The 26,438-nt window shown below is 44.7% G+C and overlaps 1 protein-coding gene across 9 annotated transcripts in view; it reads left to right on the top strand.

Moving 5' to 3' along the window:
• The window catches only part of LOC133360739 (oocyte zinc finger protein XlCOF6-like), a 134,818-nt gene that overhangs the window by 25,653 nt on the left and 82,727 nt on the right, over positions 1 to 26,438 (top strand). Inside the window, exons 3-5 of one of the 9 annotated variants that reach the window (XM_061579562.1) lie at positions 1,393 to 1,469; positions 15,426 to 15,522; positions 19,717 to 21,512. In XM_061579562.1, the coding sequence (XP_061435546.1) occupies positions 1,393 to 1,469; positions 15,426 to 15,522; positions 19,717 to 21,507 (1,965 nt within the window). In that variant the 3' untranslated portion in view covers positions 21,508 to 21,512. Of the gene's footprint in view, positions 1 to 1,392; positions 18,354 to 19,716; positions 21,513 to 26,438 lie in introns of those variants that run through there. The other 8 variants (XM_061579565.1, XR_009757296.1, XM_061579561.1 and 5 more) reach the window with 8 other exon arrangements.

The raw sequence follows: 26,438 nt of genomic DNA, 5'->3' as shown, positions 1-26,438 counted from the left end.
AGTTTGTGCGTCTCTTTCACCGTGGTCACATGGATTTTTCTTTGGGTCCTACGGTTTTCCTTTCCACATTTTGCAGCATGCGTTTAAAGTACTTGGGTTCCTAAATGTGCATGTGATAAGCCACTTCGACTATCCTAATATGTTGTCATATTATTTTCCTGAAGTAATATTTTTGTATACCGATAATTGTTCCGCCCGGTTTTACCTTTTTTAGGCTCGTTAAGTTTGTTCCGTATTCATTTATTGTTAAATGGAGGATATAGTTGGAAAAAAAATACAGTTTAAATATTAACTTTAAACTTTTGTGACTAGAAGAATTCATATTCCTTGGGTCTTTCAGTAAAGTCAAGTAGATAGGTTCAAAGAAAATAACAAACTACGACGTTTCGATCGCAATACAAGCGGTCGTCATCAGGAAAAGGGGGTTAGCCTCTAAAGGCAAACTGGGCGTAGCCCAAGTGTCAGCAGCATGGGCGGGGCAGCTAATGTTAATGAGATAGGCAGCGACGGCGCTGGTGGTGGGTTTTCACCAATTAAAAGGCTGCCAGGTTAAAATTAGCATGTTAATGTAAGATCGGAGAGCAGCCTCCAAGGCGAGCGCGCTGAGGTGGCTATGTTAATGTGAGAGAAGAGCATGTTAATGTAAGATCGCGGAGCCGAAAATAAAAACTATAATCGGAAGGTGGCAGGATGGGAACATCACAGCCAGTTATGACTTAAACTGGTTGATAATGTCCTTCCAGTGATTGCTAAGTTTGTACCCATATTCTCGGTGGAAATTGTGTCTGTATATATGGATGGCTTCATGAACAATTCTTTGTTGATAGCCAGTGGGTTTCCAAAGTACCTTAGTCTTAGAGAAATAAATTTAGTGTGAGCCCACCACATTAAAACAATGATCAGCTACGGCTGAGGTGTTGGTCCTACCGTGTTTTAGATCTGTCTTATGTTCACGAACACGTCACGTCTCCTAATGCTAACGGATCTCGTTCATGGCAGGCTTAGCCCTGATCTCAGAGAGAATAAGATTCCTTATTCCCTGATCTCAGAGAGAATAAGATTCCTTATTCTTTCTGTATTGTGATCGAAACATCGTAGTTTTTGTTATTTTCCTTGAACCTATCTACGTGACTTTACCGAAAGACCCAAAGAATAGTTAAAATATTGTGTTCTTAATTTATTTTCGACGTAACCCAGGGTCACCTTTGCAAAAAGAGGCTATGATATTTCGTGACACGTCCCAACAGGTCTACTTCATCGTCTCATTAATTAAATAAGACGCGAGGTAAAGATGAGGTATCGATAAGAGAGCTTCTACACACCACTTGACTGTTTCTCTCTCTCTCACGGGCCGACTTTTCGCGTTCCGTTTTTTGTTTACGTGCGCGACAGGCGAAGCAACCCCAGCGGACCTGCTGTGCACCGAGTGCGGGGACGATGACGGCGTCGGCAGACCGATCCGAACGAAGGTGAATGAAGCGAAGGGCGTCGGCGGCCAGACCCCGCGAGGCTGTGCGCAGTGCGGCAAGATTCTTGGCGGCCTCGAGTCTCATGTGAAGCCGCATGTGTGCGTCGAGTGCGGGAAGAGGTTCTCAAAGCGGTCGAATTTAGAGATACACTCGAGAAGACACACCGGCGAGAAACTGCACGTGTGCCCCGAGTGCGGCAAGAGCTTCACGCAGCATTCCCACCTGGTGATGCATTCGCGAACGCACACCGGCGAGAAGCCGCACGTGTGCAACGAGTGCGGGAAGGGCTTTTCGCAGCGCTCCACCTTGAACATGCATTGTAGAACGCACACCGGCGAGAAGCCGCACATTTGCGTAGAGTGTGGGAAGGGGTTCACGACTCGTACCGATTTGAAAAAGCATTCTAGGACGCACACCGGCGAGAAGCCAAACGTCTGCAAGGAGTGCGGTAAGTGCTTTGCGCAGCTCTCCATTTTAAAGACCCATTATAGAATACACACGGGCGAGAAGCCGTACGTGTGCAAGGAGTGCGGTAAGAGCTTCGCACAGCTCTTCAATTTGAAGATGCATTCCAGGACGCACACCGGCGAGAAGCCGTACATGTGCAAGGAGTGCGGGAACACTTTTTCGAAGCGTTCCCATATGGAGACGCACTCCAGAACTCACACTGGCGAGAAGCCGTACGTATGCGTGGAGTGCGGGAAGAGGTTTACGCAGCGCTACAATTTGGAGATGCACTCCAGAACGCACACAGGCGAGAAGCCGCACGTGTGCAAGGAGTGCGGTAAGGGTTTCGCCACGCATACCGATTTGAATAAGCACTGTAGAATACACACTGGCGAGAAGCCGCACGTGTGCGGGGAGTGCGGTAAGGGATTCACAAGGCACACCGATTTAAATAAGCATCGTAGAATACACACGGGCGAGAAGCCGCACGTGTGCATGGAGTGTGGGATGGGATTTTCACGGCGTTTCCATTTGGAGAGACACTCACGGACGCACACGGGCGAAAAGCCGTACGTGTGCAAGGAGTGCGGGAAGAGTTTCACGCAGCGCTACAATTTGGAGATGCACTCCAGAACGCACACCGGCGAGAAGCCGCACGTGTGCAAAGAGTGCGGCAAGGAGTTTTCAACGCACACCGATTTAAATAAGCATTCTAGAACCCACACTGGCATAAAGCCACACGTGTGCATCGAGTGTGGCAAGGGATTTACAACACTTACTTATTTAAACAAGCATGCTAGGACACACTGGTGATGAGTCGCTCATAATAGAGTTGTTTTTTTTGGTAGATAGCTTAAATATAAATGTGTCGTTAAACCCGCCACCAGCAGACAGTCAATTAGTAAGGTTTGTCACGTAAACAAAACGTGGCCAATTCGTTTCTAGTTCAGCACACTGGTGTGTTGCAAAGTAAACCCACATAACATTTATAATTCGAGTACCATGACGTTTCGCCAGTAATTACAACCAGCATCATCAGGGAAAGACATTTAACATTGCCCTTACATGAAGGATAAAAGCACCACATTTTCAGTTTGGGTCTTTTCAGTGCTTAGAATAAAAATGAGGCAAGGAGCCTTCTGAATGTGTCTTAGTATCCAAATTGTGGCCAACAATCATTGTGGAAAGAAAGCCCATGCTATGTTTGAAGTTAGTCAGTATGTCCAAACCAGAAAATAAATTCTGACATTCGATCAGGACAGTTGGCTACGTATGGTGCAAAAGAATTTCAACATACAGAGATGTGTAATCTACCATAAACCGTTTATATGTACAGTAATATTTTACAGTTTCCTTACGTTTGTATTTTAAGAGTGGTGCAACACTCACCGTTTCTCAGTCCTTTTTTTCCCCACGGACTCCTTACGTTTTCAAAGCAGCAAGCCATCTAGGGTTGGCTTTCCTACATGGTTTAAAACCGTTTCCTTTTGCAGGAACACTTGCTCAGAGCTCTCCTCCACACGCTTAAAACAACCTCGGGAAAATTTGAAAATCCAAATCGGCACCAAACTATTTATCTGTTAATCAAACCAAAACGAAGCTTTCTGAAGAAGGAGACCGTTGCTCCCGATGTGGTGCTCGTGACCAAAATTCCATCGTGGTAGGTGGCGGGGCCTGTCGAGCGTTTTGAAGTAGGATCCCGAGTGGGTGGGAATGTGTCCATGGCTCGATCCTTCCGACGGAAGAGATCCACTGCGGCCTCTCACATATCAGATTTGAGAGGGCTTGTGTTGTCATACGTGATGGCAAGACAATCTTTGGAGCTTTTTGGAAGCGACGAGAGAGTGTAAAGTGTTAGCCGTTCAAAGGCGGCGACAGCTGCATGTGCACAAATGTCTCTGGAACCTGTCTAACACGTAGTAGTAGGATGCTTTTGCAACCAATAGCCATAATAGAGTTTTTTTTGGGTTAGATTGCGTAAATATGAATGCGTCGTGAAACCCGCCAACACCACCTGACATGACCAATTCGTAAGATTTGTTACGTAAACAAAACATGGCAATTAGCTACAAGTTCAGTACTAACTGGTTTTGGGTTGCAGAGTAAACCCACAACATTTACAATTTGAGTACCTACCATGATGTTTCGCCGGTAATTACAACCAGCCTCATCAGGCAACAGCCAGGGTTGTTGAGAAATCCTTCTGGTTCGGTCTTAAATATATGGAGGGATAAATGTGATGTCATCACTTGTGAGCCAATCAGGGCGGGTTAATGTATTTGAATATATTACAATGGCTATCTATTATTGGTTTGCTTATTCACAGTTTATCAACATAATGTGTGTACATAATGCATGTTCTTCGCATGCCTGCCAGGCTGACCTTTTGCCCTTGCACATGAAGGGGGAAGCACTTTGATCCTCTGATCTTGGTTTGACCTTTCCTTTAGTTTTCTTCCTAAAACCACCAAGTTGAGTTCATCTGGATAGCATCGTGGATAATGGTTTGGGTGCAATTTTCAGTGGCATTCTGGAAATCCTGGTACAGATTTTTTTTGGCCTAAATCTTCCAGTTTGCGAAGTGACAAGAAATACATTTTCCTAATCTTTCATTGGTCTGAGATAGGTTTCTGACTTGGCTTGGAAAGTTCTTTTTTTAGCTGCGTTGTTACCTTTTGTGATTTGTGCCGTTTATGGTGATGTCTGGGTGCACCATCCTTTTAGCAATTCTAATGGGAAGTCACCATCGACGATTTAAGAATTCATGCTAAAATATGTATTTTTCTTATGATTAATGCAGCTTTAGCGCGAATAAGAGCATCTTCGGTAAAGTCTAGTTTATTCAGGGATTCTCTCGGTGTGCATTTCATTCCCTTGAAAATGAGGATTTTCACTGCCATAATTTCATTCCTGAATCTCTTGGAGAGCATTCCAGCAGTCTGATCTTGTTTACGAGTTTCGTGAAGCCCAAGTCTCGGAGGCGAGTCACATACAGATAGCTTGAAGAGGAGAATTCCAGATTTCACACATTTTATCAATGTAGCTGGTGAGCTGTCATCAAATTTGCATCGATTCTTGACGGGCCTTTTGTTTAAATTTCTATTGAGCCTTCGATTCCATTTTCTCAATTTTAACAGGCATTTAAAAAACATAATTTGATCTCTTCTGGCAATTTGAGGTTGAAGCTGAGGGTGTTGTAGTTCTGTGGCCGTGTCTCTCCCATTTATTTTTTGTCGGCATCAAATAAAGATAACTCATTGGAGGTTACCTTCACTTTTTCCTTGTTCACAGAAGATGCACTCTTGAATGAATACACCCAATGCTTGCTTGGCACCCTTCTCTCATGAGGTTGATCTCTTACTTTCCTTTCAGTAGTTTAGAGAATGATTGCATTCTTTTTTTATGCCATGATTGTGTCAGGATGCACGATGAGTGGAATCATTGCCTGTACTACCTCCCCACCCCAAAAAAAGCCTAAATTGTTGGCCCAGAGGTATGCTACGTTTGTTGTCTACTAAACTCGACAGTATTTATTAGTCTTGATTTGAAGCTTTCGTGACTGCCGGAATCCATACTCTTTGGTTCTTTCGGTAAAGTCACGTAGATATAAAATAAAATAAATCACGACGTTTCGGGCGCAACACAAGCGTCCGTCATCATGCTTTCCCATCCAAGACAAATGGGTCAGTCAAGACGAAATGACACGAACCTGATTGGGAGAAGGGGAATTGCATCATCCTCAACCAGTTATCGATGGGTCTAAGTGAGATTGAGATCATGTCTCTGTTCAAAGTTGGATCCAGCAGAGTTTAGTGGCTCCGAACTTTTGATCCCGAGAAGAGTCGGGAGCACAACAAAAGCCTTCTCATGCGTTCAACGAGGTCAGGGTTGAGTTTTTCAAGAAGCAGTGTGATCAGTGAAACCTGGAAGATGGATTTCCTTGTCCCCATAGGTGAGCCCGGTCATATTTCACTGATGAAGGTTTGACATGGCTCAAGGTCTACAAAGACTGAGGCCGCATGGAAGGCATTGCAAAATGGCGACTTGTACATTAATCCAGTACGTTAACTTCGAGTATCCCGCGGTTGACCCGATGAATGCAAGATGTCTGTTATTTGTGCATACGATTGAAGTGGATTCTCAACAACCCATCCGCAAATGAGGCTTCGAAGGGTGCAGTCCAGACCAGGCTTGACATGCATATTGGCGCTGCCAGACATCAGCGTCAAGCAGTATCGGCATTCATAAAGCCCTATCTCGAAGGGCTTTCTGACAAGCACAGGGACGATCGGCTCGACTCGTACTGTCTGATTACATTAATGACGATGTTGACGAAGCAGATCGAGAACCACATGAGCCATTGTCAGTTCTCCTTCTCGCCAAGGACTTTGGCCAAGCAATTGCCATTCCAAGTTTTGGCTATCATTGACCAGGATCGGACTGCTTCACTTCGAATTTCACGTTGCACCTGGACGTGATGGCGGATATCTCTCGGAACGAGCACAATGTCTTCCTGTACGATGAGCGATGTCAGGGCCAGAACGTCGACACGCTGTGCTCACTGCGAATGGCTTTTCACATTAAGCAGCGCAATCGTCACATTGAGGAAGGCAGGACTCCTCCCGATACGCTCGTCGCCATTCGGGACAAATGTCATACAGAACAAGAACAACGGCATGATCAAGTTGGACTGTTACCTCTCAATGGCATTCTAAGCACGTCATGATTGTCTGCATGATCCCGGGCCACAGCCACATGACTGTGGACCATGTTGTTTCCTGGGTGAAGCAATGCTGATGGCCCAGAACTTGTACCATCCTGATGACATTATCTCATGCATGAACATGGTCAGGGGCGCCAAGTGCGTTGATCATCGGGAAGCTCGCAGGTCTGTCTTCACCATTTGGAAGTCTTTTCTCGACAAGTTCATCGACAATGTGCTGGCTGGTTTCACCGACAATTACGTGTTGAAGTTGTATGATGGCAAGGTCCAGATGCATCACTTGATCTCGACGCCTATCGAGGAAACTGTCGAGATCACTCTTTGCCAGAATTCATCCAGATATTTTGGGTAATGAATGTGGAGCTGTTTGGTAGTGACGTTCTTTCTGTGGGTTTCAATCCAATAGACATTCTCCTACCGCGTGCACCAGCAATCAGATTGGATACAAGCAAGGTGAAATTCAGAAGTACGACACGATCCCAGCACTCTACTTGCCGTACTATCCATCGGCAGTTCAAGACGACGACAAAGATGATGTTCCAGTCCCACCTCAGGCACGTCAGAAAGCTGCTGCTGCTATTGCTCCAGGCACTCACTCACTTTCTTGGTCAGCCCCAAAAAATTGCATGTCCCCCGGACTGAAATCAATGGTCAATATTGACCCTTAGCGAGTCTCAGTCGGCTGAATAAACCTTCGAATTGCGTCAGACTTTTATGAGGACTGATGTGTTATGGTGCACCGGTATACCGCCATTACTTCCATTTGGTGCTATTATCCATACGGTAGTAGTAATTCTGCAAAGCCACCTGGCTACACATCCAGAAATAAAATTTGGAAGGTGTTCTAAATGTACACACAAGAAGCCACGTTTGCAACAAATGGAATTAGTCTTGAAAAAAAAGAATAATTCACATTTACCATAACACACTGGCGAGAAGCTACAACACTGCAAGAAGATTACGCGCAAGAAGAGTAGCTCTTGATTGTTTCCGTCTCATATAGCATAGATGGTGGCATATGGCAGGCGGGATAATGTAGGGGCAGCATGGGAGTGGGCCTGACATAAGTCGTCGTGGCAGCGTTTAAACTATGTTGAGCTGTGCTGCTTCAACATTGCTGTCATCAGCATAGACCTAAGGTTTGGCGGAGGGCACGTCTGCTGTGTAAAAGTTGAGAAGGGCTCTTGCGAGCACCAATCCCGATTGGCAGCCAGCCCGTTGTTGAATGTCCACTTTCGGACGCTGGTCTTGTCACCGAGGTAGATGGAGAACCTGTGGTTGCTCGTTAAGGTGTATATTACTCTTGAGAATCTTGTGGCATCAGATGGTTTTTGAAAGTTTCAGTAGCATGGATAGACTTCACACTCTGAGACCCAACAGGAGATAGTAAAATCAAACTTTACTTATGTAGTGTATGACAACAGAGGCGCACACACTGTTATAGGAGGCAACGTGTTTATTAACCCAATTCACTGTACATCGGGTTCTGTTGTTACGCGTGGCTTCCTTGATCTAGGCTGCTCGCTATGTGTGTGTTAGCTAGCGAACGGGTCTGTAGAACTTCACTAACTGACCACACTTCCCAGCTAAACTACACGCTAACAACGAGCGGTCCAAGCCCAGCTCCCCTTCCTCTTGATCCCCGAAAACCAGGCCCTGAATCCCCCTCGCGCTCCCCCTTTATCCCTTGGCCCCGGCCCCGCTCCTTGCTGTATCAAGGACGGCGCCCATTCTTCCGGCCACGTGTCCTTAGCTCCTCTAATCGGGGGAGCTTCCGGTCACGTGCCCTCAATTCCTCCAATCGAGGCACGACACCCAGAGACCTCTGTGTCTCTCCGCATATAGCACAATTCGTGCAAAAAATGCTATACAAAGTTATTTACAGGACAAAATAAAAGCGAATGACACAACGTAAATAACGATAAGAATTATACGTAAAAAATTACGTAACATAAAATAAAAGTATAATAAAAAGCATAAACACTAAGAGCACCCTAATTAAAAGCCATTATAAAAAGGCATGATTTTAGATTTTTTTGAAAACATTAACTGATTCTGATGCCCTCAGATCCTCGGGCAAGGCCATTCCAAGGCGAGGGCCATAGAAGCTAAAGGCCACTTCCTCATAAGTTTTGGTCCTGGCCTTTGGCACAACCCAGAGACCAGTGCCAGAGGACCTGAGGGATCTACTAGGTTCATACCTTAAAAACGTGTCAGACATTTAGTGACTTAAAAACCAATAAAATAATTTTGAAATCAATTCTAAAGCTGACTTTAAAACAGGTATAATGAATGTATGGCTCTCCTTCTGGTCTTGGTCAGCACTCTTGCTGCAGCATTCTTAATGAGCTCAAGTTTACTTATTGCTTTCTTCGGAAGACCAGACAGGAGAGCATTGCAGTCTTCGAGCCTGCTAGTGATAAAAACATGCACCAGTCAATAATGACCTGAGCGAAAGGGCTGCACTTTAGCAATATTTATGAGGTGATAAAAATCGATTTTGGTGACATTTCGACTTAGGTCTTCGAAGTTCAAATCTGGATCTAAACCACACACCTACGTTTTTAACCTGGTGTTTGGCGTTTTGTGGCAGCGAGCTTAAATTTGCGAGTAGTTTCTCTCTGGGTTTTTGTTGCAATAACCAGTGCCTCTGTTTTGTCTTTGTTCAGCTGCAGAAATTCTGTGACATCCACATGTTAATATCCTCAATACACATAATTAGGTTATCGAATTTTTCAAACATACAGAATGTCATAGTGGGTGTGTCATTTAGTCTTTCTCCATTTCTGTTCAGTCTTTCTACAGTTTCTCTTAAGGTTAAGGATATCCTAATTTCTCTATTGAGGTTTGTTTTTGGCTATAATCGTATTTAGTTTGGCTGGTGCTGTAGCATCAATGATAGCCTTAAATTTGGTATTGATGTTACTAACTAAATCATCATAGAAAGGTAGAATAGGTGGGGGTGTATCATTAATACATTTAATGAAATTTTCAACTACTTCAGAAGACAATATTTCTTAACGACATGCACAATATTACACCATGTCGTGGACACCAATGCAGAGAAAAATAAGAGTAATGGTCTGAAAGAGCCACATCAATAATGGAGGATAATTCAATTATTAGACCCCAGGTAATAACTAGATTCAGTGTATGGCCATGATTGTGAGTCGGCCCACTAACATGTTGAATAAAATCCATGGATATCAAAAGCTTCATGAACTCCTGGGCTTTGGAGTTGGCCACATTATCTACTTGCAGATTGAAATCACCTAAAATGATGTTATCTAGTTTGTACTCACAATCGACAGCAATTCTTAAAATGAATCTAACAAAGCGGGGCATTTAGGAGGTCTATTTGGGGTTATAACAAGCACAAGGGAATGACATTTTAATAAAATAGCGTGATGTTCAAAAAAGCAGAATTCACCAATACAGATCTCCCTGTAATGGAGAGTGTTAGCAAAAATTGCAGCTGTACTTTTGAACTGTACCTTTTTTACCCTGTAGCATGTGGGGGAAGCTTTAATCAGCACAGTGGGCCCATCATTATTTAACCAGGTTTCTGTTAAAAGCATGCAATCTAGCTTACGTTCCGTAATGAGGTAATTTATGACGAATTATTTTTTGCTGAGTGAACATTCGTGATCCCTGCCACTTTGCCATGTGGCTCGATTTTTTTTTAAGACCGGGGATTTGGTGGCATTCAGACAGTCACCTTGTTCTACCAGAGATGCACAGTTGACCATTTTTCAGAGTTCTTGGCAGGCCCTCACGATGACCGTAGTGGCTTGTGAAACATGCCCACCATACATCACCCTGCCAAGCAGCCTCTTACTTTGATCCAATTTGCTTTACCAGCAGACAAGGCGATCTGAGCTGGACTTGGACCTGCCCTTTCGTCCCTCTTCTGTCTGTTAAATCTGGCAACAGAGGGTGGGGTCAATCGTACCAGGACCCTCACCGGTTTCACCCATCTACTGGTGCCCCAACCAGTCGTCCCTCCTTTGCCGAGCACTATTGACAGAGTGAGGTCAATCATACCAGGACCCTCACCCAGGACATAGGTCAGACACTGTCTATGACTATTCATAGACAGCACTGTTCCCACAGAACATCCTGAATACAGGGTGCTTAAAAATGTTTTAATGCTTCCGAGAATTTTTCTTTCCCTTGCAGTTGACTGAAATGGCAACGAGATTGACTTTGGAGCAAAGAAGAAAGGTTGCTGCATGGATGGACGTCTTTCAGTCACACAGTGGTTCGCAACAAATATAGCAAAGTAATATATCCCCAACAAGGGAAAGACTGAACAGAGGCAGGGAAGGAGCCCTCCGATCCCGTAGGAAATGCTCGTCCTGACTTGAATCCCTTTTCAAACATATTTGGGCAGTGTCCAGTGGTCCAGAAATGCACGCCACAATAAAATATGCTACATCTTGAAGGTAGACGGGGCGGAAATAGGTTGGTCAATCTACAAGGAGCCCTGATATGGTTGTTCCGAGAGGTAACGCACTCATTGACGTAACTGTCCGGTTCGAGCTGTTCTCTAGCTCTTTGACTGAAGCCGCATCTGAGAAAGGTACATATTATTGTTTTCTTCGAGAGCAGGTCATGGAGCTTTCCAAAACCAAGAGCATCCATTTTTATTGATTTCCAGTGGGGGAAAGAGGAAAGTGGCCTCTTGGGAATAATAAAGTTCTCACCTCCATTGGATTAACTGGCTCGCGAATGACAACTGTGGAAAAGTTAATTTCTCGCAGAACTCTTCTTTATTCCCTTGATATACAGGGTGCTTTAAAAAATGTTAACACTTATGAGACCATCATTTTTTATGACAAAAGAACGGATTATAAACTGTAACATGTTAACAAATGTATGTCAATAACTTCAAAAAGTCAAAGAGTCTCCACTTCATCGCCATCATTGTTAACGCATGCCTGGAATCTTCTCCAGGTGGTCTCCAGAGCTCGGAGGCACATTTCTTGTGGTATTGTTGCAATCACATTTTCAATTTTCTGTCGGAGGTCTCGCACATCACGTGGCTTGGTAGCATAAACACGTTCCATTACCATACCCCACAGCCAGAAATCACAAGGCGTAAGATCTGGCGAATGTGCTGGCCAATTCACAGGCCCTCCTCTGCCAATCCATCTCCGCTCAAATTTTCAGTTAAGATGAGCGCGAACATTCGAAGCAAAGTGGAGTGCAGCACCATCCAACTGAAAGTATCCGGTAAGCCGTATTTGTAGTGGCAGGTTGACCTCTGTGTAGTGCCGTAGATGGGCCACACTTGCCGGCAGTGGTAGGCAGGGCCCATCTGCAAGGGTACCTCGTACTCCCAGGGGAGGGGCCGCTGTGCCAGCCCAAGAGGGGAAGGGCTGCCGGGGCCTCAGGATCCCATACAGCCAAGCCCCTTGGCGCCACCAACGGGGGGCTACGGGGGGATCTGCGATCCAACACAACCCCACCCCTCAATGGGCAAGGGGGATAAAAGGGCACCTCCCCAGCCGATCGAGACCAGTCGCAGATGAAGACCCAAGACCAGCCAGCTTAGGACCCTGGACCCCCTCGCCCCGTTGTCCTTGTAAGGGCCAGTGCGCTGTGCGGGCCAGTGGTGGGACTCTGGGACTCCCGGCCCTTCGTCCTTATAACGGCGAGGTCCGAGGAAGCCAGAGTCGAGACCCGCACCTTGGCTGGGTCGGGTCAGGTAGCCTAGCCCTAGAGTAATCATAGCCGGAGGACCCAAGAGCGTAGCCAGTGTCAGGCAGGCTAAAAGTAGGCTGTGTCCCTAGGCTGTATTAGTACTGTTGGAGTGGTGCATTGCAATAAAGAAGTTGCCTATGAAAAGTGTCTCCGGAACCCATTACATGTGTAATTCTCCATCATGTGCAAGAAGTCACCACCGTTGATTGTGGTGTTATCAAAAAAGTATGGCCCTACCACTCCTGTCCCAGTGACTGCACACCAGACATTAACCTTGGGACTGTCTAGTTCATGCTCACGCACAACACGAGGATTCTCAGTACCCCAGAAGACACAGTTGTGTTTGTTCACGTGTCCGCTTATGTGAAAGGTTGCCACCTCGCTGAATGCCACAAGCCTGTGAATGTCAGGTTCCAAATTCTTAATGTCTAAGAAAATTTTGCAAGCCTCAACACAAGCGACTTTATTTGCAGGGCTTAAGGCTTGCACAGTCTGCAAATGATATGGCCGCATTCCCAGGTCCTTGTTCAAGATTCTCCACACCGTTGCCCGGGGAAGACCACATTCTGTGCTGAATCGTCTGTTTGATTTCCCTGGGCTACGCAAGAAAGCTTCTTGTGTAACAGCTATGTTTGCAGGGGTTCGGCCTGTTCGTGGTCGACCGCTGTTTCCTTTGTAATTATCAGTTGTAATGCAGCGATGTAGTAGCATTCTCTGAAGTCGCATTGCTGATTTTGTCCTCTGCAAAGTTCACAAAACCCGTACCTTGGACTGGTCTTTCACACCATCTTCGCAACTCACGCTGCCTAGAAGAGGTAAACACATTTAATGGGGACATATGACTGAATTTTCATTTCGAAACTCAATGCTATATTAACAGTTCAATGGGATATGGTACAAAATATGCCAGCACCGCTTTTGTTGAAAGTCAAGTGCGCCCTCTGTTTTTGTATTTTATGTGTTCGTTTTGCACACCATTACAGAATAATAATCTATTCAGTTAATTTGTGACAAAACAGGCAGTCCCCAGGTTATGGAATGGTTAGGTTCCCGAGAACGATCCATAACCCGAATTTTCCTTCTGTTGGAAACTGATCAATTTTCTCCCAAAATCAACAAAAATCCATAGGCGGAAATAGTTGTGCCTCCGCTACTGTTTTCTCTCTTTACTGTATCGCGCTATCGTCCATTTTCTATTGCTCCTGTATCGTATTGCTGTACATATGCTATGATTCTTTCATTTAATCGAATATCTACCCTAACACTACCCATTATTAAACCAATGAAACATATACTGTATCAAATTGTTTGTGAATATAACGATTTAGTATTAATTGTTAACAGAAAGCAGTCACTTCCGAATGTTTGTTTACCGTGCATTAGGTGAGGTCTAGACTTAACATACGCACACGTCGACAAATGTGGAGTCGGCTCATCTGCACACAGTACATACAGTAAATAACTCATGACATAAACTTAAAATGAAGAAAACTAACAATAGAAAAATGGGAAGATAGTTTTGAGCATAGAAAACAAACAATTACTTAATTCTACAAGAGGAAAAGAATTACGTAATGGTACCAAAAAATCAATTTACCTGAATCTTAGTGAAGCTCAATTGTTTTTGGGTTAGATCACGTTATTTATAAATGTGTCGCAAGCCTCCACCACCCAACACGGCCAATCAGTAAAAAGTGTGTCACGTTGACAAAAGACAAATAGTTCACCGGTGTGTTGAGTGAATCCACAATATTTACAGTTTTTGAGTACGACGTTTCGCTGGTAATTGCATCCAGCATCATCGGGCAATTTTCCAGAATAGTGAAGACCTACACCTGCTCCCAGTCTTAAATAGAGCTGCAGGGTAACATCATAATTTAACCCAATCGTACTCAAAAATGGTAAATGTTGTGGATTCACTAATACGTGTTAAGCTGATGGTGGCGTTTTTGTGAAGCAAGGCATAAGGCGGGGCTTCCTGACGTTTCGCTTTGCGTTATTCATCTGCAACCTCACCACCCTGCACTATTTTCGCTTACGTAACTAAAGCAAACATTTCCGCATGTTGATTTTTTTACATGATTCATGGGGAGGATTTCCCTATATTCGGATTTCCGTAAGTGTCGGGTCTTCCGCAACTCGGGGACTGCCTGTAGTTTTTTTTATAGATAGAATAGAAATTGAAATAAATAAGCAGAATCGCGATTAATTTTAACTCAGTGCGGTTTCACTTTGATGACTTTTTCTTGCACTTATAGTGAAAATTTGTGAACAACAACCTCTCCCCTTCCAATCAATAAATAGTAACTTGTTATAATTCACATCAATTCAGACGTTAATAAGTTCTTGTAACATAGCGACCTTCTGGTAAAAGCGACCTCCTGCTCACATTGTTTGCGAAAATTAGTGAGCACCAACCCTATCCTTCCGGTTTAAAAATGGTAAAAAAATGATTCACATCAATACAGAATCCAGTAAGTCGATACTTAGAATAATTCAATCATTCCTACAACAATTGCACATTTGCACAAATATAAGTGGAGAACCAGTGTTTATATATTTTTGATTCACTCTCACATGGTAAAAATACACTTAAGGAATTTCTAAATAAACTCAATTCGCAAAGCCCGGCCATCCAATTCACCATGGAAGTGGATAACACTCTCCCATTCCTGGATCTTTTGCTCGGACACTGCTCAAACGGTAAAATAACACGGAGAGTTTACCGAAAGGAAACGCACACTGACACCTATCTGAATGCAGATCCACATCATCACCCCGCGCAGAAATCCTCTCTTCATTTCTACGAGAATTCACTATCACGAGCAAAGTTAATTTTAAACCCATTTTTTTTCTTCCCAAACGAGCAAAATGTTCACATGGCGAGCGGAGACCGACCGATAATGCCGTCCAGCGGCAGCCCGCAACCGTTTTGTTTACCAGCTGTGCCATTTCCTTTACCAGCTGTGCTGTGCAGTGTGCCCCATGTGCTTTGTCTAGTGGGAAAAAAAAACTTTTGTTTGCATTTCCTTCGCTGCTTATCGCTCCACCCCCCTCCCCCATCCACCATGAATTCCAAGAGGCCAGCAAGTCGAACGAGTAGCAGTGGTGCTCCAAAAGCAAAGAGGAAGGCCATTACACTCCATCTTCGAAACTCACGCTGCCTCCAGTCGCATGGTAGGGAGCAAATGGTTTTATTTTTGATGCCTTCAATTTCCACCCCTGTTAACTCAAATTTTGGCATGGCAATTGTGTCTCCTGCCTGTACTCACATGGTCTGGAATTCTTCCTTCTCACCTTGAGTGGATATTATTGCGGGTTACTTCGTCCGAGGACTTTGCAACACGGTGCAGCTTCCTCACCTGAACCAATGGTGGAATGTTTCGCGAGCATGGGTTCCTTTTACTGAAAGGTCACAGAGAGGTTCATCATCACTACTGCCGTCATCATTTGGAGGAGCAGTCTAATTCAAATAGACTACTTAAATGCATAAGTCCATCATAATCTGCACCACTTTCCTTCCTCAATGAAGAGTTCTGGAAAGGGATTGATTCTCTCAGAGGACCATCTCACACGACGTTTTGTACATAATAGGGAAAGCAACTTCCAATGCCCCAAGGGCATCTTCATTAGTCGTCTGGGTACCAACCAAGACAAGACAGAGATCACTTATCTTGAGACTTTCTGTGGGTCTATTCATAATGAGTGGACATCCGACCCAAGTGCCACTAGCACGTTGTTTAGCCAGGCCTTGTGCCAACTGGCTTGATACATTTGATGCTTTGTTTTGCATGTTTATTTGCTTTTTTGCTCATTAAGGTGTTGATCAGTCTTGAGAGTCTCGTGGGATCAGACGGTTTTTGAAAGTTTCAGTAGCAGTTTCTTTTCAGAGAGGGCTTGAGCAGCTTTCTCACTCTACATTTTGGTTTTCGGCAGCAGTCGGGACCTTTGAGTTGGCTTGGAGGCAGGCCACAGTGGCATCGGCACTGATATTTGGTGTTTCAGGTAGTGAGAGTGGGCAGTGAGTCATTTTAGACCAGTGGATGGGTTCCAAGGTTATCCTTTTGGGAGTTTGAGAAGTCCAGGACGATGATTTTTTTTCCGAAACCAACAAAAGTCAGGAAATCAAGAACTTAAAAAAAAATCTTGCATTCACTGCATGGAAGGCTGTCGCACGACGTTCTTGGCGATGGCAGCAATGAAGCTATTGACACATATCATGCGAGTTCATAGGTGTCAAGAAGGAAGCATCTGTCTAACATAACCAGTAATCACGATCTCAGTTGTGACCTTGGGGAGATCGGGTGTTTACTTTGGTGGCCCCCAATATCTGTAACTCCCGATTATTGGAGATCAGGCTCTCGGAGAGTGTTAATATATTTAAATCCCAACTAAAAAACTCATTTTTTAAGGAAAAGCTTTCTTTGAATTTGTTTTGTTCACTCTGGCTCTTATTCTGCCACGTGGTTCCTTGTTTATTCTTTTCCCCTTTTCATGCAACAGAAGTTGTTGCATAAACCAATAATCATACCAAAAATAACTCAAAGTGAATACAACTAATGTTAAGACACTGAAGTTAGGTCTATGCATAACATTACAAAAATGTTGCCTAATTCATACATGATCATACATGATCGTATGTTCATGAAGCTTAACACAAATGGATATACCTCATGGCACCGTAGTCGTGAGGTACATCAGGCTCTCCGATCTGACATTTACATGCAAATTTAATCTCTAGCCCCGCCCACTTACCCTTGGGTTGCACCCATCTCAAACCTCTATAACCTCTTGCTGCAGCAGCTCTCCCGCTATATTTCTCCTGCCTCAGCAGTTCTGTATTTTTTCACCTGAAGACGATTGCTTGTGTTGCGATCGAAATGTCGTGATTTTTATTATTATTATTTTTCTAAGTGACTTTAGCGAAAGACCCAAAGATGAAGAACATTACATATTTAATACAAACACAACTGTCGGCAGTTGCAGAACATGCTTGCCAACGATGACATTTAATTTATTTTGATAACGAGAATTGTTTTTTCCCCTTTTATCTAGCAACAAAACTGGTGTTAAGTTCTTAAAACACCAAACTGAAACCTTTTACAACGAATCATGTCTGCATTAATCACAATACTTGTGGTTAACATGCAAACAAAAAAACACTGATAATATATGCATTGTCTTTGAAACTGATTAGTCCACACCAGAGATAGCTTTCTGTTGAGCCTCACCTCAAACGGTGTTAGACCAGAGGACGCCAAAAGGCGTACAGCACAAAGATAACGTTGAAGTGTTGTGTAAAACTAATTATTCCTGGCCCGAGACTAATTCGATAATCTATTGAAATACAAATAACTTTAACTGCTTTGACAGCTACAGGCTTATTGCAGACTGGAAGCGTGTTACATAATACATCGTACAATCGTATGCCCTGTAAAGGCATCGCATACTAATTAATAAAAAAACCCCCTCTGATCTTCACTCCTGTTTGACTTACGGTAATGATGTCATCCTGCTCTATTTAAGACCAGAGAGCGGGTGGATAGCTTCACTATTTTGGAAAATCGACGAATGATGCTGGATGTAATTACCAGCGAAAAGTCGTACTCTAATTGTAAATGTTGTTGATTTACTCTCCAACACACTGGTGGGCTGAAGTAGCAACTAATTAGCAGGTTTTTTTTTACGTGACAAACCTTACTGGGAGGCTGTGTCGGGTGGTGGTGGGGGGTTACGACACATTTATACTTACGCGATCTAACCTAAAAAAATTCATTCTGAATAATATTGGTCACAAAAGCCTACGTGTCAAACTACGTTCATTCCATCACAGATTTCATTTCGATGAATCCAGAAGAGTCTGCAGATGAAAGAAGACGTCGATTAAACAGAGAAAGAAAGCAGAGATGGCGTAATCGACAAAGTCAAGAAACACTGGATCGTTTACGACGTGAAAACACTGAAAGAAAGTCCCAGCAACGAGCTCGGCAAACTGCTGAAATGTCACAAGCAAGACGAGCGACTGCTGCAGAAGCACGTCGTGAAGCTCGCAAAAGGCAGAGTCAAGCTATCCTTGAAGCCACAAGTTTAGATGAATTGACAATCAACGTAGTCGATTAAACAGAGAAAGACAGCAGAGATGGCGTAATCGACAAAGTCAAGAAACACTGGATCGTTTACGACGTGAACATACTGAATGGCATACGTCTGGTGATTCTTGAAATGCACCGTAATTTTGTTGTGGCTGAAATCATTTCAGAATCCAATCGTGGGAATGTTGTCTTCATTCCCAGCAATTGATCTGGCAACGTCTGATCTGAATTTACCAGTTATTTTGAAGCGAAGATGGCTTCCCATCATCCCTGCATTTGCTATCACTGAATAAAACTTTATCTCAACGAACCTGTTTTTTCCTACGGACAACTTCATGTTGTTGCTTTGTCAAGATGCAAAAATCCAACCAAGGTCAAAGTGCTGATTCAACAAAATTCATCTCAAGGAAAACTTTTCCTTAGTCTTTTTCATTAAATGTATTTTTATGGACCCATCATATGACGGGCAATTACACTAGTTATTCACATAAAGCACAATGGTAATACCATGGTACGTAAGAAAAACATGTAAATGATATAAAGTGATACATTTCTTGATAATGTGTGCATAACAAAATGAGCACGTCAGTGTCAATGATGGCTGTTCAATTCTCTTTGTGCATATGGCAATATATTCAGGAGCTATAATGGCAATGTTGAGGTCTGTTAGCCCATGATGAGAGGACTTCAGGAGAGAGTGTGCGTGTGGAGTTTTTGCTATTCCTCCGTTGAAGAGTGCAGACTACAGTGGTTTGCTCATGTTCCATAGTTCGTGGTAAACTACTGTAGACTGCGGCGCTCCTTCGACGGACGAAGAGCATTATGGTCGTATCACAGGAGGCGCGCGCAATTCCTGGCGTATTTATTCAATTTGTACATTTGTGGAGACTGTTAACAAAAAAATATTGCAGTGTTAAAACCATGCGTGTTTTGCACGAAAAAAATCAACTTGGTGCACGACATTGTAAACTATAGGCTAGTCTCGTTTAATGGGTGTCGTTTCTATGAGAATTCGCTATCAGAAGCAAGTTAATTTGAGACCCATTTTTTTTATTCCCAAAACGAGCAAAATGTTCACTTGGCGAGCGGAGACCTACCAAAAATGCCATCCAGCGGCGGTCTGCAGCTATTTTGTTTACCAGCTGTGCCGTTTTATTTACTAGCTGTGCTGTGCAGTGTGTCCCATGTGCTTTGTCCAGTGAAATAAAAAACTATGGTTTGCATTTACTTCACTGCTTATCGCTCCACCCCCCCTCCCCCATCAACCATGAATTCCAAGAGGCCAGCAAGTCGACAGAGTAGCAGTGGTGCTCCAAAAGCGAAGAGAAAGGCTATTACACTCGAGATGAAGAAATACATAATAAGGCGATACGAAGGTGGAGAAACGGTCCGCGACATCAGCAAATCTCTGGGCCTGGCCACATCAACTGTTTGTGGTATACACAAGGCCTCCGAGAATATTAAGGCCAGGGCGCAGAGGATGACGCCACTCGTTGCCGCGAAACTCACGAGGAAGCGCAGCCCACTGATGGAAAATATGGAGGAGTCGCTGGGCATGTGGATAAAGCACCAGAATGAGCACCGCATGCCGCTCAGCACGGCGCTCATCCAGGCGAAGGCGCTCCGGTTGTTCAACGATTTCAAGAAGAGAGCCGGCGAAAGCGCGGCGAGTGAAACATTCGGCGCCAGCACCGGGTGGTATGCGAAATTTAAGGGGCGTTACAACTTGCGCCACCTCAAGATGACTGGCGAGACAGCAGGCGCCGACGTCGAAGCAGCCGAGGCGTTCAAGGGTACCCTGAAGGAGATTATCGAGGGGGGTGGCTACTCCCCCGAGCAGGTGTTCAACGTGAACGAGACCGGGCTGTTTTGGAAGAGGATGCCGGCAAGCACGTTCCTATCCAGGGAGGAAAAGACGGCGCCTGGCTTCAAGGCTTCTAGGGATCGGCTCGCCCTGCTCGTGGGCGCCAATGCGGCTGGCGACTGCAAGCTCAAGCCACTGCTGGTGTACCACTCCAAAACGCCAAGGGCTTTGAAGGGCTGCGTCAAGGCCGACCTTCCCGTCATCTGGCGCTCCAACAAGAAGGGTTGGATCACCGCGAGCGTGTTTCTCGACTGGCTGAAGAATCACTTCTGCCCAGCTATCGAAAAATACTGCAGAAAGAAGAACCTGGATCACAAGGCACTGTTACTGCTAAATAATGCCCCCGGTCATCCACCCACGCTCTCTGAACTTTCGGAACATGTCAGGGTGGAATTCCTTCCAAAAAACACCACACCGTTGATACAGCCCATGGACCAAGGTGTCATTCGCACCTTTAACGCGTACTACATGCGTAGAACGATGGAACAGATCGTCGCAAACACGGATAAGGACGTGCAAACAATACGAGAGTTTTGGCGCTCTTACAACATCATGGACGCCATTGACAACATCAATGAGGCGTGGAATCAAGTGGCACAGACAACATTGAATGCATGCTGGGGAAAACTGTGGAAGGAATGCAAGCGTGACCTAACCGGTCTTCAGGAGCCAGTTAATGATATCCATAGGATCGTCGAACTTGCCAGGGATGCTGGATTTCACGAAGTGGAGCAGGCTGATGTGGTGGAAGTGTTGGAGTCTCATGGTGAAGAACTAACAAATGAGGAATTTATTAAACTGAGGAAAGGATTAGTTTCAGTCGAGAAGGATGATGGCGCTGAAGCTACCAAGTCACCCACCCCAACGTTTACCCTGCGAAACTTGGCTGAAGCTAACAGAAGAATTGAAGAAGGACTCGCCATCTATGCCCGGAATGATCCGAACCAAGAACGCAGCAGTGAAGTGAATCGTGTGATACGCAAGGCGATGTCATGCTATACCGAGCTGTATCTTGAGAAACAGAGGCAAGCTTCAGAGTTGAAGATCAATAGGTTTTTCACCACTTCGACCTCCGTAAGATCAACTCTAACTGTAACCTCTCTAACACCATCCCCTAGTGGTGTGTCATTGTCCAAACGACAAGATTCGTCAGAAGAATCTTCGGAAGAAAAGGCTGACGATCCTGCCTCTCCTGCGACCCACTAACATCCTTCTCATCAACTCATGTCATCTCATAGCACTATTATTCTGTGGTACAAATTGCAAATTCTTTGTTCAGGGCCTTGGTTAAGGCGCTATGTAAATTAAAACAAGATAGGAACATCTACCCTTAACATAAAAAATTCCAGGTTCCTTGCGAGAGCTGTGGTTCTTAATGCATTGTGTTATGCTGATGTTATACTACCTTGTTATGACGTTTAAGTGTATTTCTCGCATTAAAAAAATAGTTGTTCAAGAGTGTGGAACATTTTTGGAGGCGACAACATAAATCTCGGCTTTTAACGCGGGAGGAGTCGATGGGAAAATGACGGTTGTTTAAATCAAGAATTCTGTTACCAAACAATTTTCATGGAACGTATCTCCCTCTCGTCAATCGAGACATGGCTTGCGTTGAATTGTATTGAGTGTGGTGTTTATGCTGTTAAAAAAACACAATGGTATCCTTATAGATGAGCTGCTAAACAACCCACAGATAATATTAACCTCGTGGGAAAATTGAGAAAACGATAAGTGTGGTGATTTTTTTTTGGTTTTGTGTTATCATTGGGGACTGTTTCCAAGTTTCCATTCATGAATATGCCGTGATGACGTTGTAACGTGTAAACTTTGGTCGTTTAAATGTTTGTTGCAGAAAACTTATTTTGGTTTAAAAATCAGCACCACTGGAATGGATATATCATACTGTGTTGTAATTATGTTTAGTCTTTATATCTAGAAAAGCTTGGTCCCTCAACTAATTAAATAGGGTTCTGCTTTAACCTGAGATATTGGCGACGTGGCTTGCCCAGAAAGCTCCTGAATGCCTGTCACTTGTTTGCAACCCACCTTAAATTTTGATGAACTTCACTCATTGGTTCGTCAATTAATTTATTTCCAACTTGACTGTTTGTCCATTGATTCATTTGTTGACGTGCGTGCAAGTCTTAGCTTCTTCAGAATTCAGTCGGATTGTTTTTCAGATGTGAAGTTTATCGCAATGTTCTCCCACATAAGCTACATTGGCTCCCAGTCTCAGCCTTCGCTGATCTCAAGATTAGTATTATTATTGATTGAGGTTCTGTCAACATCATTACAAAATATGTCACCTATTTGCTCATATCCAGGAGCAAACTGTTGAAAGCTGCTTAATCTGTCGAAGGGCACGTCACAGACTTGAAAGCTCCATTCGGAACTGGCAGTGGTGATAATGATTCACGTTGGAGAACAATCTGCAGAAGAGAGCATCAGGGAACCACTGAGATCCCTTCACTTTTATCACACTAGGGGCAGCATTTTCCCAGCTACCTTGCCAATAGACCAATATGTTGTATCACGTGATAGTCAAAAACCATCACGAGTTGAGAACAGAGCATTTTTCAGGCTCAGGGCAAAAACTAATTTGGCATGATGCATTTTCACACAATCATCAGTCACCAGACGGAAACCATCGTCAACTCACTATACTTGAGAGCATGGCTCAATCACACGTAGCTGTAGGGATTCAAATCCAAAATGTAAGCAGCGCTCTGATGCTTTAAGCCACATGGCTATCTCAAACGACAATATTTTTATGACGGAGTTATTTTCTACATTAAGATTTTGATATACGGTTATTTGTTTTTTTTCTCTCGTCTTGTTCGATTGACTCATCTTGTGTTTAAATATAATGCAGTTTTTGTTATAAATTAGTCTTGCTGGATGACTCGATGTGCTCCTAGGTTCCTTGTTCAAGCAATGTGCTCCGGAACTCGCCATCATGATCAGGAATATCGCAAATGCCTCCTTCTCTTCGGGGTGTTTTCCGTCCAACCTCAAACCTGGCCTGGTTTCTCCCTTGTTAAAGAAACCAAGTGTAGATCCGGATGACCCATCTAGATATCGTCCCATCACTAACCTCTCGAACCTCTCTAAACTCCTTGAATGACTAGCCCTCGCCCAGCTAAAACCACACATCACCTCCTCCGCAAACTACTGCTGCTTCCAGTCAGCTTACCGTCAAAACTATTCCACAGAAACAGCACTCACTAGAGTGCTCGATGACATTTTAACGATCATTGATTCCGGCTCAACTTGCACTTGGGAGTCTGGACATTTCGTCAGCCTTCGACACCATCAACCATTCGCTCCATACTTCCCTCCTGAAATCCGACTTCGGTATATGCGGCTCAGCACTCAAGTGGATAGTTTCGTACCTTTCTGACCGGCAATCTTCAGTCAGGGTGGGCATGTCCACATCGCCTGAAACAACAGCATTATGCGGGGTTCTCCAGGGCTCTGTTCTAGGTCCCCTGCTCTTCACAGCCTACACTTCGCCGATCGGCCAGCTCATTGCAAGCTTCGGTGTTAAGCATCACTCATATCCGGATGACACGATTCTATTCACCGCCATCGATTCTAGCAATGCATCTGGATTCGAGAGGCTCTCGGAATGTACCACCGCCGTGCAACAATGGTTCACTGCACACAACCTAGCCCTTAATCCGAAAAAGTCAGTGGCCATCATGTTAGGTACCAAGCAACGTCTCAATTCAGCAGCACTCCCCACACACATACACATCTTCGGTCACAGCATCAAGTTCACCGACCACTTCAGCTACCTCGGTGTCATCCTAGATTCAACTTTATCCTTCGACCATCAAACCAACCATATCATCAGCTCATGTAACTTTCACCTGAAGGCTCTTAGACACATAAGTCCTCTCATCTCTACTGAAATTGCCAACACATTGGCATGTTGCATAGTTGGGTCTTGCCTTGACTATTGTAACTCCGTCCTAGTCCGGACCTCCGCTGGCAACCTAAAGAAACTTCAAAGACTACAAAACAACCTGGCACGCGTCGTCATTGCCCACACTCATCCCCTTCTCGACTCACTAGCTTGTCTCCGTGCTCTCAACTGGCTACCCATCGCCAGTAGGGTCACATACAAGACCGCCTGCCTCTGCCACAATGCCTTCATATCCGCTTGCCCGCCGTACCTTTCTTCATTATTGACAACTTGCAGCTCGGCACACGGCAGATGCCTGCGCAGCGCGACTCACGACCTCCTCTTGATACCAAGATCCAGGATGGTCATGTCTATGCGCCGCTTCTCGGTGGCAGCCCCAACAGTCTGGAACGATATCCCTCTGCACATTCGCAGCATCACCTCAATCGTCTCCTTCAAGAGACACTTAAAAACTCACTTCTAGAATCATGCTTTTGAGCGACTCTGAGCTTGGCTCCGCGCCTCTGAGTTGCGGCCACTACGTCTGCAAATTTGCGCGCATTACAAATTGAACTATTATTATATCTACACCTGTGAATGTGACATATCGGATGTGTTTTGAATTGAGCATTGAAAATAAAGACCGTTCCTGTGACGACGCAGAACAAAAAAACAGCTGATCACAACCACATTTCAGGGTTTTTTGTTTGTTTTATTTCATGACTGACCTCACGGGAGGGGAGTTCCAGGCATGCGTAGCAGTGGAAGATACGGAGGGGGACACATCATGGAGAGCCATCTGGCCTCTCTTCTTGAGCCCGGACCTCGTTTTACTGGAGCCAGAACCAGTCCACTGGACCTGTATTCCAGACGTCCAGGTGGTACCAGTCCATCTCCTCCCAATTGGTGATGGGGCACTTGTCGAGAGAGTGGAGAGTTTCCCATACCTTGGCAGTGTGCTAATGACCAGCTCTGGTTTAACAGCAAAGGTTTCACTCCGAATCAGTCGAGCCGCATTATCTTTTCATCGCTTGCGTAATGCTGTGTGGCTACCTGGTCTATCACTCCGCACGCAGCTTCAGGTTTTCTCAGCCACAGTCATTCCCTCCCTTCTCTACGCTTGCGAAACTTAGACCCCCCCCTAATGGAACATCTTCGCCGGTTAGAAACATTTAGGATGGCCTGCCTACGATCCATCTTGGGTTTAACCAGGCTGGATTGTGAGGAAATCACAAATCTTTGAAAGATGTGAACAAAGTCCCATCGGTGAGCTCCTCCGCCAGGCAAGGTTGCATTGGCTGAGTCATGTAGCCCGCATGCCCAGCCACCGCATGCCTAAACAGCTTTTGTTCGGCCGGATCGAGGGGGTTAAACGGGCACGGCACGGGTTAGAGAAGAGATGGAGTGATGTGGTACAGGAGGACGTGGAGCTGAGTGGACTTGCCGATGACTGGTACCAGCAGTGTCAAGATGGGCCTCTGTGGAGGCAGCTCGTGAAGGACGCTACTGGACAGTTGGAGGCTGTCGCCCTCCAACAACGGAGGGTGGAGGAGCGACGCTCACAACAATGAGCGGAGTGCCGGGTGGCTAAAGCACAGCAAGTTGCCACAGTAGGGGGCACAGGTGGTGCATCAGCCAGTCGTCTCAGTCAGTCGACCTGTGCTATCTGGATCTGCCCCGTGACCTGCCAGCAGGCGTTCGACACTTCACGTGGCCTCAAGGTGCACATAGCCTGGCACAAGCGTTGTGGTGACGTCACCACCACTTAGTGGTGAATGGCGGTTGTTGTTGTTGTTCAGTCTATGTATGTGCGAGTCGATACGTGTGTGTAAGTCTGTGTGTGTGTGAATCGATTTGTGTGTGTAACTACATGTGTGTGTCTAAAGTCGATGTCTGTGTGTGCGAGTCCATATGTGTGCGTGTAAGTCCATGTGTTTCTACGTGTGTGGGTCGATGTCTGTGTGTAAGTCCATGTGTGCGTCTGCCTTTTCACCTGGGCAACGCCGGGTACTTACCACTAGTGAGATCATTGATATCTCATCGATGATGATGCATTGAATGTGTCGTATATATTCGGTCTTGAAAAATTATAAAAAATTAAATGAAAATTGAAAAATGTGTAATTCTCCGAAAGTATCCAAATTGATATAATTATGCCAATTATGCATGGTCATTGTGAATATATAATTGTATTACGTTATGCAATTGTATGTAATTATGCTAATTATGG

The sequence above is a fragment of the Lethenteron reissneri genome, chromosome 69 (assembly GCF_015708825.2).
Source record: "Lethenteron reissneri isolate LAM-NWPU_2019-01 chromosome 69, ASM1570882v1, whole genome shotgun sequence".
Lineage (NCBI taxonomy): Eukaryota > Metazoa > Chordata > Hyperoartia > Petromyzontiformes > Petromyzontidae > Lethenteron > Lethenteron reissneri.
This window is presented reverse-complemented; position numbering and strand designations above follow the sequence as displayed.